At 39.1% G+C, this 18078-nt stretch overlaps 2 protein-coding genes across 12 annotated transcripts in view; one reads left to right on the forward strand and one right to left on the reverse strand.

The window, feature by feature from the left end:
* Positions 1 to 8599, reverse strand: part of LOC126981261 (bromodomain testis-specific protein-like) — a 54415-nt gene extending 45816 nt beyond the window's left edge. For 3 of the 10 annotated variants that reach the window (XM_050832169.1, XM_050832152.1, XM_050832145.1), the window contains exon 1: positions 7925 to 8406. In XM_050832169.1, coding sequence (XP_050688126.1) covers positions 7925 to 8202 — 278 coding nt within the window. In that variant the 5' untranslated portion in view covers positions 8203 to 8406. The other 7 variants (XM_050832185.1, XM_050832160.1, XM_050832203.1 and 4 more) reach the window with 6 other exon arrangements.
* A 503-nt stretch (positions 8600 to 9102) lies between these two features.
* On the forward strand, positions 9103 to 17863 carry LOC126981324 (protein will die slowly). Of its 2 annotated transcripts, none has more exons than XM_050832325.1 (9): positions 9103 to 9236; positions 12805 to 12906; positions 13034 to 13130; positions 13775 to 13938; positions 14173 to 14262; positions 14382 to 14521; positions 15121 to 15352; positions 15650 to 15737; positions 16009 to 17863. In XM_050832325.1, the coding sequence occupies exons 2-9, from the start codon at positions 12844 to 12846 to the stop codon at positions 16107 to 16109; spliced, it is 975 nt and encodes a 324-aa protein (XP_050688282.1). In that variant the 5' UTR covers positions 9103 to 9236; positions 12805 to 12843; the 3' UTR covers positions 16110 to 17863. The 2 variants fall into 2 exon arrangements, with proteins under 2 accessions (XP_050688282.1, XP_050688276.1); XM_050832319.1 differs by lacking the exon at positions 9103 to 9236 and adding an exon at positions 9244 to 9398.
* Positions 17864 to 18078: the final 215 nt, after the last annotated feature.

The raw sequence follows: 18078 nt of genomic DNA on the forward strand, positions 1-18078 counted from the left end.
TCTCACCTTCCCATGATGCTGTTTTAACATCCCAGACATTTCTACACTAAGCTTCCTTCTTTGTAATAATGATACTGAAAGTCTTTTAGCTAATTTTATGTGCTGCATGGAATCAGTTATGCCAAAATAAACAAGGGCCAGTACTGTAAGAGGGTGTTCATTTCTAGATCAACTCAGATAAATAACCTTATAGAAAGCAAGAAATATCTTTGCAATACTAAACTGTTGCCTGAGATAGAGATTATGAAACTTCTAACCTATGAATTTCTATATGAAAATTTAGTTAATGGCACAGTAGCATCAATGCATTTAATGTCTCAATCTTAGATAACTGAGAAAGGAAAACGTTAAGTACTTTTTCTGGTGTTATATGCAGGAGGTGTAGCAGGTGTTTGCAAAATTGATGGGGCCAGAAAAGCTTTTACCTCATTGACACTAAGGGGGCTTTCCCTTCAGACTACAGAATGCCTGTATACGCCTTCTATCAGATATCCAATGTTATATGGTAATAAAACCTAAGTAGTGAAGGAAGTGGATGTTCACAAGCTCAAGCATAAAGAAGTAAATGGTCAAGAGGATATAAGGTGTCCTGCTGAATGAAGAGGCCTGGTGGGATTCTGATTCAGATAAGGGCATAAAGAGATAGGCTGTGACTGGAATGTATAAGTGTAGTGATGTGGAGGGGTGGGTTGAGGTGGTTCAGGCATGCAGAACAGATGGATCAGTCATGGGAGTGAGGTGGGTGAGAGTTTTGAATGATGGTCGAGTAGCAAGTTATACAAAGGAGTCATGGAACAAGGTTGTGCAGAATGACATATATACAGGATATGGGTATAGCTGAGAGAATGCTGGAGATCAAGCAACATGGAGGGCTGACAATGCCTGCCATAGGGTGAAAAAGACAGATGCATGCAAGCATATAGATAGCCTCCTACAATTAAAGAAAATTAAATAACCATTGGGTTGTGTCATTAGTATGTTTAGCTGCAGTTACAAATTTAACATGTTCTTAGGAAAAGATTACTATCTGCAGGTTTCATTTAAGCAGGAAGTAAATAATTTTGGTGAGTGAAAAGTGTATAGTTTCTTCTACACTAACACAATGTCCATGGGTCAAGATGATGTTATGGAGGAATACTTACAATTTTATAAATCATTTTGGGGGAAGGAGGAATTTCCTTGGTTGCTGCAAGAGGTCAAGATGGAGGCCACGAGGATGTGGACAGTGATGGGTCAGACACAAAGTATCTTTTTTTTTGTCAACATAATAATCTTAGGCCTTGACATTTTACTTAATTATCTTTCAACAAGACAAATCTGTACAACATGTAGTATGATATGCTTCTGTTTTTGTAATCTAAGTTTCCCAGAGAAAACAAAAATAAAATAGCTGCATGTGCTTCATGTTTTTCTTAATTTTGAACTGGCCTATCATATCTTATGAGCTCCAAGGTTAGAAAGTGAGTCTCCCATGAGTGACACCAATAATTTTTCCAGCTAACTCTACCAAAAAGTCCTGCTAGATAACTTTTGATCTATTACTTCGCAGAGAGGGAAGCCCCATTACATAAATCATGTTCACCTTCAATCCTTTTCTAATGACAGTTAACCACAAAACTTAAAATTAATTGAAATGCCCTATGAATGGTGAAATGGTATCGCAAACTTATAAAATTATGTTTCAAAAAGTTATAAAACTCATTTACACCCTTCATTTAATTATCAGCACAGCAACTCCAATGAGTAATCCTGTATCTATTTGTTTTAGTTCACTGTTTATTTATTTATGAAAACTATGTGTCTTGATAGTGAAGGGACTATTTTTAATACAAAAATTTGACACTGCAAATTGATTACCGATTCTTGTATGTTTTTACTTTGTTGTAGCTAATGAGCATCCTTAGGGTATTAAGAATTTCCTCAACATTTAAGGTCTTTATTATAGTTGTTTTCTCAAATCAATGTATACCACTTTTATCCTTTAGATACAGGCTTTTACTAAAGGAAAAGGCAGCAGGTACTCCTTTCAACATTTACATGTGATTAAATAAAGATCGTTTCAGACACTGAACTCGGTAACATTAAAAGGACAGAAGTTCTGAACTGTAAGCCACTAGACAGCCTGAAGTCACTGTGCCCTACATGACCTCCCATATACCTGATAAAGCATGTAAATATATGAAGTATATGTAGATAGATGAAGACAGATACCAATGATACAACAAACTTTAACCATAAAATTAAAACATCATATTATGAAAATTGTCTGCAGAGCACCCATAGATAACAAAGGTGAAACAAAACCCAAAAGCAACTATGAAAAATGCAGGCTGTAAGTTTCAGATTTCCCTAAGAAGAATCATATGTATAAAAACAAGATCTCCAATAAAAGGAAATCCCAAGCCCAAAAGACAGTTAAGTTACATGGCAGGAATAAGGGGTTAGGAAGCACACCTTTTTTTTTCCTCTTTAATGAGTTTCCCAGAACGTCTACCACTTTAGTACTGGCTAACTACTGGCTGCGACACAGTGCATCATGGGAGGTAGAGAATGACACCCGACCAAAAACAAACCCAAAGGCACACGCATATTCACACACAGACACACATACATACACACAAACACACACATTTATACTTGTACATGCATGTATGTGTGCAAAATTAAATAAGTATATAATTCATTACACTGAATAAACAATAGATATCGAAAAGTAACGTAGATGGATGGATTAAAAAATAATCACATTTATTTTCTCAACTAACAAGCAGCTCTAATTCTGAATTAAGAACACAAGTGTAGAAATGAGGGAACGCAAAAACAGGAAAAAAATTAAGCCACCCAACAGCTGCAACTCAGGCACCGAAAACACTACCTCTTCACCTCGTTACATCAGAGAGTATACGGCACAGTTACTTCAACACAGAAATGGACACACGCATGAGCATGTGCACAATTCAAGTGAGTACAAAATTAATAAATATCTGAAACTGAAGAAGAACCCTATTTTAATGACTATCAGGTGAATATATTGACTCATTCAATCTTATCCTTTTTATATCTAAACTTCCACACACTTCTTCACACTTTTTCTCACAAAACTGTTCCAGACTTTGAGAGTTTGATATCTTTGGTGAAGTACAAATGCATGTGTGGAGCTCCATTAGCTTGACCAAACCCTTGCCCACCCCCCAAAAATATTATAATCACTAAAAAATATAATAAAGTAAATAAAATTTCAGTTATCTGACATACCTAAGTAAACAAATACACAACAAACATTCACGACGAGGTTTGGCTCCCCATGGCAGTTTTTTTCCCCATTTAATGTTACATATTCATAAGTATCTTAATGCTTTGTTTTCAGTTTGGAAGAAGGTACGGAGTGAGGCCAGAAATGGAGTCGCAACAATAATTTGATGAAATTCATTCTATTTCAAAGTTTCACATTGAAATTCATTACAAGAGGGAGTTGAAAATTCATTGGGGAAATTAAACATATCAAAATTTCACGGTGAAACACTTCACATCTGGGAAATAGCTTTTCATCTGTACCTTAACCAAATATTTGTAACCACCGCTTTACAAAAATGCCATGTGACTGTATGCAATACCTAAGTGACTAGTGAAGGTTGTGCAATGTGCAGGCATAATTGTATACCCTGAAACCCACTGAATACTCTACAGTGAAACACGTAATTATAAGAGAGACAAAAGTTCAATTTCCAAAACATGTAAGCAATTAACTAACTACATGCTTCTTTTGATGGCTATAGCAACAAAAAATTGACAAACAAATTCCTCTTATTCAAAGGACCATATACTGACAAACTTTTGTTTGGTTACAATGCAGTAGATACTGTCCATGCGTGTATAAGCTTCCCACCTCTTCAACCTTCAGCAGTCCACACCTGTGTGGCTGCCAAGCACATCAGCTGTAACTAATACAACTAATACAGTCTAGCAAACCTAGCTGGACCAGGATGGACTTTCAGCCTTCCGCCTTCATGATACAATGCCTAAACGAATCTGTCGTGGAGTTCTCACAGCTATATTCTCTTATAAAATGAACTATGTAGTATTCAACCTCCAGTTTTACCATATGCTGATCAACAATCACAAATACTGAAACTGATATTGGCAAGGCCATGTTACATCACAAAATTACCCTCAATACATTCACAACTCTAAACCACATGCACACATTCTCGTTCAACTTCCTTGGGGGGTTGCATGGGACCCGCATATGCTTGGCAGATCCATGTGAACAATGCTCTTAACATTTTCAATTCAAATTTCATGCTTTGTGAATCAAATTCTGCAACAACTTTGCAGTAGGTTAGTCATCAAAATTAAGAACAAAAAACCTTGATGGGGTTAGACTACATCATTAAATGGGATTAGGTTACTAATTTAATGGATTTAGGTAACTATATTCAGGATAAATTACTAGAACCAGGGACAACCTTTGTCTCAAGTATTCCCTTTTAGGTCACCAATGTCATGTGTCTGGTGAGGACCCTGAGGTCCCCTATGTGGTGGTTGGACCACATAGGGGAGGGGAGGGGATCAGTGACAAGGTCATGGGGAGAGTCTGTTCTACATAAAGGTTGAAAACAGTCATATCAGCACTGTAATTAAGTTTGTCAGCCCAACAGGGATACTCGCTACTCCCACAGGTTATATTATGATTTGTTATTTATTGCAGTTAGGTTGTTTCACTTGGCAGGGTTAATCAACATTTCAGGTTAGGTAACTAAAAAAAGAAGCCGACCTTGCCCCAGAAAACAACCAGAACAACCAAACTGGGGCTTCCACTTGCTAATAGTGCAATTAGGTTAGTTGTCCCATACAAGAATGAATACAGCAAACCCTTTTGACATTGCTAGGTTGTCTCTGACAAATTTATATTCATTTATTTTGTGGGATTTAGGCTATGGAAAAGTATATTTAGACCTCACTGCCTTACTTCTTGATAAAAACTAATAGAACAGCATTATGGGGTTATCCACTAAATAATATTGCAATTTGCTAACCCTTCAATAATCCAATTAGATGAAGGTCTTATATTTGTTAGTTAGATTAATTTGCTTGATGTGACTAGGCTACTTAATATGACATGATTAGTTTACCATTGAAATTTGTGGATTGACATAAAAATAATATTTATTTAGCCAAATAGTGAGGGATTCCATTTGCTAATAGTGTGATAAGATCAGTTATAAAATTCAAGAAAACTATAATAAAACAATTTTATATTTGGTCAGGTCATATTATTTAATCAGGGAAGATTATGACTGTATTAGAAGTTTCTAAGTTCATGATGAACTGTGACTGGACTAAATTGCACAAATTATCAGTAAAAAAAATATAATGGGGGAGGCCGGCAATTGGAGCTTCCACCAACTAATAGATGATACTGAGTCAAATAATTACAGAACAAAAATTAATTAACACTTTAAATACCAATTTGGTTAAATAACCCTTTGGCAGAATCATGCTATTTTTATAGGTTTATAATATTTTTAGTAGGTGTTAGGTTACTGATGAAATCATTGACCAGGGTTAGGTTACTGTTGAAACCATAGACCAACAAACTGCAATAATTAAAGTAAAAGCAACACATGGCCAACTAGGCGCATACAAAACTAATGCCGAGATTGACAAAAAAGGGGTTATTTTACGCTTTGTTAGAATTGAGTATTAACTATATATAGAGGGGTTAGATTACCATGAGAAATTGTAGATACCCGTAATCATTAAAAATAGACTGTAGATACCCGTAATCATAAAAAAAGACTAAAGGGGGGCTTCCACTTACTAACATTGTGGCTCTCTATCACTGATAAAAAATATATAGTTTACTTTATTTGCCAGGGCTAGGTTTACTGATAGACATGAAAAAAAAAAAAAAAATGAAGATGAACGCAATCATAATGATCACTGTAATACAAATGGAAAGTCGACTGGGAGCTAGTCGGGTAATATTGACGCCAGATCAGCCTTTTCTTTAAAAAAAGTATATAGTTAGTAGGTGGATACGTTACTTAGGATTAAGTTTAGCTACAATTGGTGGGGTTACATTGCTATCAAAACATAGAAGTATTTTTTTAATAAATACCTACCAATAGTTAAGAAAATCAATAGGGGCATCAATAGATTAATATTACGTAATATTGTGCGAACCATATTTAAAAAAAATAACTATAGACTGGAATTGTATTGCTATATTAGAATTTCATTCCATAGTTTGTTGGTTAGGTTAATAATTTTGCAAGGGGTGTTAAAACATAACTTGGATGGATTAGGTTAAGGAAAAACGCTGGTCAACCCAATCGCAATAGTGAGTAAATACAAAAGCAAGCTAGCCTATCAAAGGCTTCTGCCCACTAATATTGCAATTAAGTTGGACATCAATTTAAATAATATTAAAGCCCTATTTGGTGGGGTTAGGTTATTTATTTTCCAAGGTTACGTTAATGCAATATATAATGTAAGTGCGATTGGTTGCAATAATTAACAATGAAACAAATGTGATGGCTAAATAGGGTCTTCTACTAGCTAATAGGTGAATAAGTCAGCCACTGATTAAAAAAATATAAAAGTCCCTAATAGGTGTAAAAATATATAAATCAGTGTTGGGTGGGATTGTTCCTTTATTTGGCGGTTCAATCGCTATAAATGGCCACATTAGGTTAGTACCCTTATACGGGTAAAATTCAAATATATCTGATGGCCATAACTGTAAACATGCAGGTGGACCCAACACTATCCCCATCCCCCCAAAAAAGGAAAAAGGGAGACTGCATTTCCTTACCAAAGCATACAAAACAACCATAAGCACTCACAGGGTACTACACGTGCAAGCAATGCCTCAAAACTCGGTGCTATGGGGTAGCAAGCACACACCCAAGCCATCCCTAGCCATGCCTGCCTGGCCCTCCCAAACATGCCCTAAGTGCAGTTTCTGTGCCCAAAAAGTAGTAGATTCCTGGCCAGGGTGTGGAGGCTGCCTTACTTAGCCCTACCTGATACCTGTGGACTGATTGCATAACCCCGTGTAACGGACATTGCAATGCTTTGCACCCGTCCCCCTGGGTCAATAAACAACCCTTCTACTTATCTCTCCCCCGCCACCTCTACAGAGTACACCAACCACACTTGCAATACTCACAGTCTAGTTTGCCCAGGAATCATATTCGCTACGAGAGAAAAGCCAGGAAACAAGGCAAACGGACTCACAACAAACCCCCGAGTCAGTCCAGGGACGGCGCCTCACACACACAGGACGTTTTCTCGCCACTCAGACCGTTTCCATCACCACTGGTCACGCCAACACAGTCTCGGGTCTTTCGGGCACAAACTGGCACACAGGGACAGCAAACACTCGCATGGCCGCGTCAGGAATCACCGCAAAACTCCCAAGGCAGGGGCTCTAGCGTCGGCCATAACGGCTTTGGTTTCAAAATGGCGGGACGAGCGGCCAAGCAGAGCCGCCGGGACCCGCGCACTAGCAGGACGCTCCACACGGCTCTCCCCGGACCTTCACGGCTCTATCTCACAACCTGCACGCGCTCTACGAACTCTAGAACGCCGTTGAGCCATTTTCCCGCGCTAAAGCCTTTGGAGAGCTCTATAACGCGGTACACGGAGAGTCCCTTGGAGTTATGGCCGCCTCAACCTTGGCCAGGCAGAGCCGCCGGGACCCGCGCACTAGCAGGACGCTCCACAGGGCTGTCCCCGGACCTTCAGGGCTCTATCTCACGACCTGCACGCGCTCTACGAACTCTAGAACGCCGCCGAGCCCTTTTCCCGCGCTAAATCCATTGGCGGGCTCTATAACGCGGTACACGAAGAGCGCTTTAGAGTTATGGCCGCCTCAACCTTTGGCACGCAGAGGACCCTGACGCTCATGTGTGCTGACCGCTGAGTGCTGAGCTGCGTCAACGCGGACCAACGGGAATGGTGGAATACCCTCTGTTGACGGGCGTGGGCGTGTGCTGGTAGCCGTGGTGGGCTGGATGGCTCCGGGCGTCCATGATGGTGAGGGATAACGGTGGCCACGGTGACGCAGGGCAACAATGGCTCCTCGCCGCCGCCACAGCACACTCTTCTTCTTCTTCTTTGGCCACAACGCCGCCGCCTGATTGGTCGATGCAAGTCACATGACCACGCATCCAACCTGTCCCAGTCCCTCATCATCACTCATCGGGGAGTAATTCTTCGCCTTCTCGTCATTGTCTCATGCGTTTTTCGGGGTTCTGATGCATGGCAGGGAAATTAATAGCTTGCCTAGGCCGCCCTGGAGATGACGGGAGGAATGGTCAGCCTCTCCGCTTCTTCCTCATTGGTCCTCCATGGATGTCACATGACCACGCAACCTCCACTCCCTCATCATCCTCACTCTCACAGCTGCCTTTTATTCACCTTCCCTCGCAAAGGTGATGCATGTCGTGACGTACGGATGCATCGAACATGTAAAATGCCGCGGGGAGGCTGGCCTATGAGCAGGGCGGGGAGCGTCTGCACCTCAGCGGCCTCTCACACCATCATGGCTCGCACGATGACGTCACTCTCAGGGTTCCCAGACTTCACCTGAAAGATTTTATAATAGAATGTAAAGGTCTCGGAACACAAAGACGAAAGCTTCTAAAAACTAAAGGACGAGTAACGCAAATCAGCGGAGGAGAGGAGTGGGAACTGGGAAGAAAGAAAGACAGGAGGGGAATGGGACTAGAACTAGAACTGCACTGGGACTGACGAAATAAAGGCACAGAGACATTATAAGAGCGAGACACATGAAAACATCCTTGGCTGGAAGTGGAGAGAGGAATAATTAAAGGCTACAAGGGAAGAAAGGCTAAAGATAGGGCCCAAGAAGCGATACAAAGCGGCAGAGGTCCACAGAAGAAGCCAAAAGTTATGCTACGTAGATTAGATTGCAAGTTATGTTCCATTCATACTGAATTGAATGGAATGAATCTATAATACCGACTACCACGTACAACCCCATATTATGCACTTCCCATACAGCAGCATCTCTTTGTCGAGTAAGCATAGAATCACCAAGAAATAATGATGAAATACAGAACATTACGCGGGACATGGTAACATTGCGTACAAGGTTCCAACTATTTGAACGCTCGCCAAGCATTTCCCTACCGCAAAATCTCCTAAATACTATAAACTCCAGATAAGCCCTCCGTCTCACATTCATTTCATCCCTATTCTTCAAGGTGAATGTGGGAAAATAGTGCACGAGGCTTAATTTTCGTATTTTTCCCCTTAAGCAAAAGGTGTCCTCGGTGCGGCGCGGGTCTCACATGGCGGTGTTTGTTGTTGTGTTGGGAGCCAGGCGGCGGCCCGTAGAAGGAAGCTGCTCCGTCCCTCGTGTAACGGTGAAGACCTGCATATTATTATTAGTATTATCATCCATGTAGCAGGGAGGACTGGCAGAGATGAAGATGGTTAAAGCACAGCATGTAGTTTTCTCTAGTTCCTCACCCTGCAGTATACTATCTTGGGAGGAAAGTGATATTTCTCTGAGGACACTTATCTCGTGTGCTGATAAAGCTTTCTCTAGTTTCTTCTTCTGTATAGTAAGGAACAACCGTCAGAGGTAGAGGGAGTGGAAAATTCACAGTCAGTAGTTTTAGCTGGGACTATCAATGCCTCGCCCTGCACTATAGCCTTGTGAAACTGATATTTTTCTTCCAATGCTTATCTCGTGCACTGATAAAGCTATCCAGGAATAACTGTCATAGCTCATCCAGTTTATTCTGTATAGTAGAAACAACCGTCAGAAGTAGAGGGAGAGGAAATTTCAGTCTGGTTATAGCTGGGACTCCCATTTCCTCACCCTGCTATAGCATCTTGTGGAACTGATAATTTTCTTGCAATGCTAATCTCGTGTATTGATAAAGCTGTACACAATTTTTTAAGCATAGCAAGGGATAACTGTCATAGATCATCCAGATAAGCTAGCCAGAACACAGTGATAGCTTTGGGATTGCCCAGTACTCACCGTGCACTGCATCAAGTGGTGAACCCATGAGTTTATTCATTTTTCATGGAATATCGACACACCTGTCCACTTTAGTAATTACGCTCTGCTTCGTTTTCTTTCTTTTTTTAATTTTTTTTACGTCTATGCCTATAGCGCCGGTAGGCTTGCTTGAGGGGCCTGGATGGTATTCAGCCCCCGCCCATCATGGCGCAGGCAAGTGTTTATAGTGGTGCCATCTTACTTGTTTTCATTTCATAACCCCTACTCAGACTTGGAAACCTCAGAAAAAGCTTGTTGTTTTGGAGTTGCACTATTTTTCTGGTAGATATATATAAAGTGTTGATCATTATTCTGAGAACAATCCATATGATTTTTTATTTCTTATGAGCAGCTAATTAAGTGGCAGTAGGTTACTAATTTTATTGGTCAATATTCCTCGGTTAAGTTGAGATTGTTAGTTTAAAAAAGTGGACTGGCAGTACACAGGTTCAGTGTTGGCCTTGCTCAACCATGGAGGTAGAATTGGTGGAGTCGATATGGGCATCTAATCCCATTCATTTTGATGCCGCCGAACTGTCATTAACTGTCAGTCTCGTGCTAGCAATATGTCGCATACCCAGATGAGAGAGCTCATGCCCGCCGCCTCAGTTCCTGCCTTCAGGCCACGTCTTATCCATTATGGCTATTATTTTTTATCACTGTACACTTATTGATGCGGTAGAACTATTTTGTAAATACTAATATATTTTTCTACATATTAAATGGAAACAAACCAATATTGAGATTTTGTAAGTTTATCACACCACTAATTCACTGATGTTTCTTGGCTTACATGGTTATCTCCCATTAACCAACAATAACATTCATTGTATTCCTAGTTTTAACAGCTTATAACCCTTTCAATACTGAGACGCCAACATCGGCGTCACAATATGGAAAGGGTTAAGAGGAAATGGAAGAGGATTAATCCTCTTCTAAACCTCTTAATCCTCTTCCATTTCCTCTTAAGAGGTTTAGAAGAGGATTAAGAGGTTTAGAAGAGGATTAAGAGGTTTAGAAGGGGATTAATCCTTTCATTTCCTCTTAACCCTTTCCATACTGTGATGCCAACGTCTGCGTCACGTATTAAAAGGGTTAAAGCACTCTGTAAACTTTTCTGGAATAGGAATACCTCATATGTAAATTGGTTTCAGCAACAGCTTTGATTAGCAATGCTGATGGTTTCAGTTGAACTAAAACTGAGTCTACTGCGGTCATTCCACACCACAGAAACCCAGGTGCACTGTGACCTGACCAGCCTGACCTGACTTAACACCTGTTATTTGACAAGTATCCACCATCTTGTTGGTGTAGGAATGACAGCTCAGCAGCTTCGCAGGTCAGGGGCTGATGTTGACTCCACCCCTTATGCCTCCATGTGCTCAACCATTTAGGTTTGAGTGTAATTATGGATATCTACTGGGTTTTAGGGAAAAGATTATTATGAACAGGGGCACACTTCTCTTTTTCAGTGTTTGTTTTACAAATTCTGCCACACAAACATTAGTAATAGCCATCAGGGCATTATTCCAGAAGTAACCCCATCTTACTGAGGACACCTCTGTGGTGTATGAAGTACTGTGTGTGCATACAACACATTGCCACATTGCTTTCCTGTTGCAAATTATTCATTCATGAAATCGTTTTCTCTGCCAGTGTGAGATAGGCATACTTCAGGAAATTTATCGGTACGAGAACATTAATCAATGGGGGTAAAACTTTAAGGTTATCAAGGGTGAAAAACCTTCATTAGATAAAATTTAGGACATATGCTACACCTGCGCATCTCCATTACCCATGTCCTTGATCCTGTGGTGGCTAAGAACCAGATGAATATCATGAACTGCAGCTATTTTAATAAGGCAGAGCAGGCCAACACCTAACCCATCTCCTGCCACATTACATTCTTTTAACTAACCTAACCTCAGTCTAATGCTTATCATCAATGAAGTGGTAACCATATGACACTAAGGGAAGTAACCTATTCCTGCTAAATAGTAACTTGGCTCCACTGGTTAAAGAGGTTCATCTTCTTGGATCAGCTAATGCTAAATAGTTATAATTGGCACAGTTGTATGTCAGTATAGTGTAATGTATTAATTTTTGTGTTGCATATAGAAGATCTGATGTGCATAATTTTCTATCTTCTGAGTCTGAGTGGTTTGCTGAGCCCATTTATGTGATAAGAAGGCAAGTAGATTGTTTAATTTAGGAGATATCAGGGGCCACTTTAACCAAGGGCATAAAGGTTAGTGTAAATGATTACCTGCCTTACTGAGAACACTTGTTATTGGTGGTGTGAGTGTATAGGTGTTTCCAGTCTGTTTTTCTGAAGGTTTGATGTGTTTTAAATGAACTTGACAATTTTTTGTTCTAGATTGTTAGTGTATCTGACTAGATTAGATTGATATTGCCAATTAGTAGGTAGGACAGCTGTTTTCAGACATTAATATCTTTTTGAGCAAGCATAGCAGTTCCTAACATAAACTTAAGTAGAAACAATTAATTTTGTACTACCTATTATGAGCTGATATTTATGAGTAGCACAAAAGAAATTCAAGATAAAATAATCATCACTGCTTAACTTGGTCCAGCCCACCCCTTCTAATAGCATTTATTTACCCTAATAACATTCAGTTATCTTACAATTGTGGGAAAAAGAACCTGTATTTATGATTAAAAAAAATAATATATAGGCTATATTTATTTTCATAGTTTAGTGCATGCACCTTCTAATACTTGCACTTCTTCCTCCACAGAGCCTCTCTTGAAAGTCTTGATGAATCTCTGCAGCCACCATGACTGAGGAACAGCGATCCAGTGAAAACTCTTCCAGCACAAAGCCTGCAAGTCACACCCTAGTAAGAGCCCTTTGTTTTTTCCTACGACTCCTCTTTTCAGCAGTACAAGTTTATAAGAAATGTTTGAATATAACAAGCAAGTCCTGGACAAGTGGGTTTAACATTTCAACCTTTCTTTTCGTTTCAGAAACCAAATTATATGCTAAAGTACACATTGTCTGGCCACTCCAAAGCTATCTCATCAGTCAAGTTCAGCCCAACAGGAGATTGGTTAGCAAGTTCATGTAAGTATTCTCAGTCTTCTCAATTTAGATCTACCAATATGTGTTCAGGGTTAAGTGAAAAGAAATAAATTAACCAGGAAATTTGAACCTTATATGAATTCATTTAAAATATGCTTCTACTAAGACTGACTTTCTAGAAATTGTTGTTACTTTGGGTGATTGTAACTGAGGGTCATTGTTAGGCTACTGGAGGTGATTGTTACCTGCCACTTCCCTGAGAGACAGTAGGTATACAATCAGTATATCCTGCCAGCCCTAGTGTATGGTTCAGAAACTTGGCAGATCACAAAAGATCTAGAGAGAAATTAAGAAGTACACAAAAGGAAAGGAGATAAAAATGCTTTGCACAACACAGAGAGACAAGAAGGGAGCATCATGAATTAGAGAACAGACAAATGTTGGAGATATTTTTATGGCAAAGTAGAATAAGAAGTAGACTTAAGCAGACCGTACCATACATAGACCAGAAACTGTAGGAGAACCAGGGAGAGAGATGAAGTTAGAGTATTTGCTAAAGCAGGATCGAATACACTAACATCAGACAAAGAGAAGTAGAAAATTTTGGGAAAGGCTTTTGTTGTGCTGCTGCTGATGATGATGATACTTCAGGACAATTTCTTATGAGGTATATTTTTTCCTTTCAGCCGCTGACAAAGTAATCAAAATATGGGGTGCCTACGATGGAAAATTTGAAAAAACTCTCTCTGGCCACAAGCTAGGGATCAGCGACGTGGCGTGGTCACATGACAGCCGGCTGCTTGTGTCCGCCTCCGATGATAAGACGCTCAAGATTTGGGAACTTGCTTCAGTAAGTAACAGCATAATATATAAGACCCCAGACAAATTGAATACGCTAATTTAAGCACAAAACTCAAGTCGTGAACAAAGAATGATATTCAACATATTAAACCAAGGAATGTCTATCACTGGCAGTTAGCCTCTCAGATTTTAATTCTGAATACATCAGTACACATAAGAAACCATTATGTAGTGCTTGCCAGGACCATAAGTATGAGTTGCATCAACTTTACTCTTTTTACAGGGAAAGTGTGTGAAAACCTTGAAGGGCCACAGCAATTATGTGTTCTGCTGCAACTTTAACCCCCAGTCAAACCTCATTGTTTCAGGCTCTGTAAGTAGCTAGTATATTCACTTTTTATTCATGTTGTTTTCTTCTTCTTGTTGACAATATAATCTGGTTTGATTGGAAATGTATGTTTCTCACTAACCAACAACATAAAAAATTTTCAGTTTGATGAGAGTGTACGGATATGGGACGTCAAGACCGGCAAGTGTCTAAAAACTCTCCCAGCACACTCAGATCCAGTCAGTGCCGTCAACTTCAATCGAGATGGAACCCTAATTGTCTCTAGCAGCTATGACGGCTTATGGTACCTTACCCCTGTTATCCTACATTTTGGAGGGAAACATTAAACATGGCTTACTTTATCAAAACATAATAATTAATCTAAAAATGGATATGCAGTCTGTTTGCATTTTACCTTAAGAAATGATAGTAATAGGTGTGGTGGCATTCCTTGGGAGTGTAAACATACAACAAAGGATAGATTAATACAAAACACAATCAGCCTCAGTACTTTGATTTTGTGAAGTACTGTATAGTGTGTAGCATGCTCCCACTGAACTGCCTCACTGATGCAGATCATGTTTTCTCTATTTAAAAATTAAAGAATCCCCTATCAACTCTATTTTGACAGTCTCTTGTGTAGTATTCTAAGCATCTGCAAGTTTACATTTATATCACAACTAGGTGCTATTTCCTCAGTATCAATTGGAAAGCTTCACTGCCAAATCACAAGGTAGCTCAGAAAAATTGCTTTCATTTTTGCACTAGTATATAACAGCTTCACCTCTATTTCATCTCCCTTGTCCAAGAAGAACTGTTCTTTCTTCAGTTGACTGTAGCAATAAGAGACTAGTCATACTTGAGATCCATTTGCCGCAGCATTATCATTATTTCCATTTTCAGTCGAATTTGGGACACCACCTCTGGCCAGTGTTTGAAGACCCTAATTGATGATGACAACCCACCAGTGTCTTTTGTGAAGTTCTCTCCAAATGGAAAGTATATCCTTGCAGCCACCCTTGACAACACCCTAAAGTTATGGGACTATAGCAAAGGAAAGTGCTTGAAAACCTACACTGGCCACAAGAATGAAAAATATTGTATCTTTGCAAATTTCTCAGTGACTGGAGGAAAGGTGAGCATCTGATTTTATGTTTTTCATATAGCTGTTACTTTATAAAGAAGAGATTTATTTCAATTGTCAAACTGTCCTTGCTATTTTCTCTCAGGTTAATGTTGTACTTATCTCAGGTTCAGTAGTATTTTTTAAGGACAAAATCATTTAACCACTAAAATGTTTTGAGTATGTCTGATCTTATAACTTCAGTAATTCTGGTGTGTTTACCTCAAGCCACTCCTACTTCTTGTAAGTATTTATAAAACTGCATTAAGATGAGTATCATAGTCACTAATTGCATTTTCATGTTTTCAGTGGATTGTATCGGGCTCAGAAGACAACTACATCTATATATGGAACCTACAAACCAAAGAAATTGTACAGAAACTTGAAGGCCATTCAGGTAATGTTATTGTTGTATCACTTTCAAAATGTAGTTTGTGACATGTTTAAACTTAATTACTTAATTAATGTAGTTTGTGACATGTTTAAACTTAATTACCATTGTCCACAAGCTGAGACAATCAGAGACATGTTAACAATAATGCACTGTGCACACCAGAGCAGAATTAGGAACTTTAAGATTGTTCAGATATTACTGTATGAGACATAATTTTATATTGATCTTCATCTTTCTCATACATAATTATAATATACATTTTCTTTCTTTCCAGATGTGGTTTTGTGCACTGCCTGTCACCCAACCCAAAACATCATTGCCTCTGGAGCTTTGGAGAACGACAAAACTATTAAACTTTGGAAGAGTGATACTTAAAAAGTTATTGGAGAAAGGTACAAAGAAAATATAAGTAGAAATAGAAAGTGCTGTGTTTGTACATGTGAATATCCTAGAATGTTTCTCTGTGTGTCTGGTTCACTTCAGCTGTAGTTTTAATTTTTTTAATTTGGGAATAAGGTGGGCATATTCACAATAAACTATATCCTTATCTTAAAAAAAAAAAATGTTCATCCAACTCTTCTTCAATAAATTCCTCCATATAACAAACTTTGGATATGCTAAACTTCATGACTGTAAGGGTGAAGTATCAACTATAGCTAAACCTGGTCAGTAGAAGCCTGACACTTACATTCCAAAATACACGGCACATTGGCCTCCACCTACACCTAAAACTCAGGGCTGGAGGTTCTCACTGACTGTCTGGTGATGTCATGCACTACAGCAGTCCTCTGCCTCTGTTGAGGATGTGGTGGTAGTACATTTATTATAAGCTATCTGGTAATTGTGCCAATGTACCAGGAGCATATTTTTATAGCAACAAACTAACTACCGTGCACATAATAAAAGAGATCATATGAATTCGTACTTTATAATAAAACAGTTGATCCTAGTTAGCTCCATGACATCATCAAAGTGAGGTTGAGACAGCCCTTTTCACACCTCTATTGACAAATTTCATATGACCATTTCTGAGATCCACAACACTTAATAATAAAGTTGAATGTCAGTTGATACATAGGTCTCTAACAGCACTATCATGGGGATTTTGGCACCACAGTGGCATGTAAGTCATTGTGTCCCACTGTGCTGCCCAGTCATAAAGCCACAGGTAGCTTAGAGTCAACTATGCATATCTTCTCGTATGTACATACATCCCTACACAGAACTGCAGTTGCTGTTGGTATAGTCTGTGTTGATGTCATAGTATTACGGTACTCATAAACAAGTGGGAATGTTTCCAATACTAACTTGTGAAATGTGTAGCACAATGGTTACAAATGAGACATGGATCTGCTGTTATCATCTGGGGATAAAGTACTTTTGTAAAAAGATCTTACGTAATGGAAAGAAGTTGAGATGAAGTCTAGAGAGATGCATGCTGTTTATTGCCTGAGTATTGACCACACTACTAGTGCAAACTGGACAAAGGTTGCACAGGTCATACCCATCATCACAGCTAGAAACCATCGTCCTCACGGCATGGCTGCTCTTTGGTCAGTGACAAGACAGTTAGATGAAAATCATCTAATATGATAAGCAATGATTATTTTAATTTTACATTCTACTGATTAATATATATTTTTTTCATCATGGAGGCCCATTCACACAAGTACATTAGGTTTCTTTTAAGGCACTGGTGTTCTGTGCATGATGCTACATTTGGTCAGGACTCAAAATCAAGGGGTAATTGATCCTATGCATTAATTTTTGGCCCACCAGTGTCTCTTCCTGATAGTCGACCACCAGTTGGCACGAACAAGTTACTCAAGTCCTCTGCTTCCATGTTGTAACCAATGATAAGTGAGGGCAAGCCATCATAGTATGACTCAGACTGGTATGGTGTTCCCTTGGTTAGGTTGTTGCATTAAAGATTTATTATATGATGTTGACATAAAGAAAAAGAAGGAATTGACAAAACTGATTTTGACATCCAAGCAAGTCTTCATTTGGGGGAATTTTATACTTTAAGCCTGATGTTGTACAAAATGCAATGATTGTTGCAGTCATATTGTTCTTAAATTGGCCATTGTATCGAATGACCAAATTTCATACAAGTGAAAAGACAGACATATACTGTTTAATTTTCCCCTACTATTTGCATATCAAGCTTTGATGCCAACTGATGAGGTAGCTCTGTGCATAATCTATTTTTAATCATCACATCAATTACACGGTGAGTTTTGTCTGTCCCATATTGAAAGAAACCGTTAAACAACATAAAATTGATTTTGCATGAATAGGCAACCATGAATTTTTCATTCCCGAAGACTCATTACAACGCACC

This window comes from Eriocheir sinensis, chromosome 4 (assembly GCF_024679095.1).
Source record: "Eriocheir sinensis breed Jianghai 21 chromosome 4, ASM2467909v1, whole genome shotgun sequence".
In the NCBI taxonomy this organism is placed as follows: Eukaryota; Metazoa; Arthropoda; class Malacostraca; order Decapoda; family Varunidae; genus Eriocheir; species Eriocheir sinensis.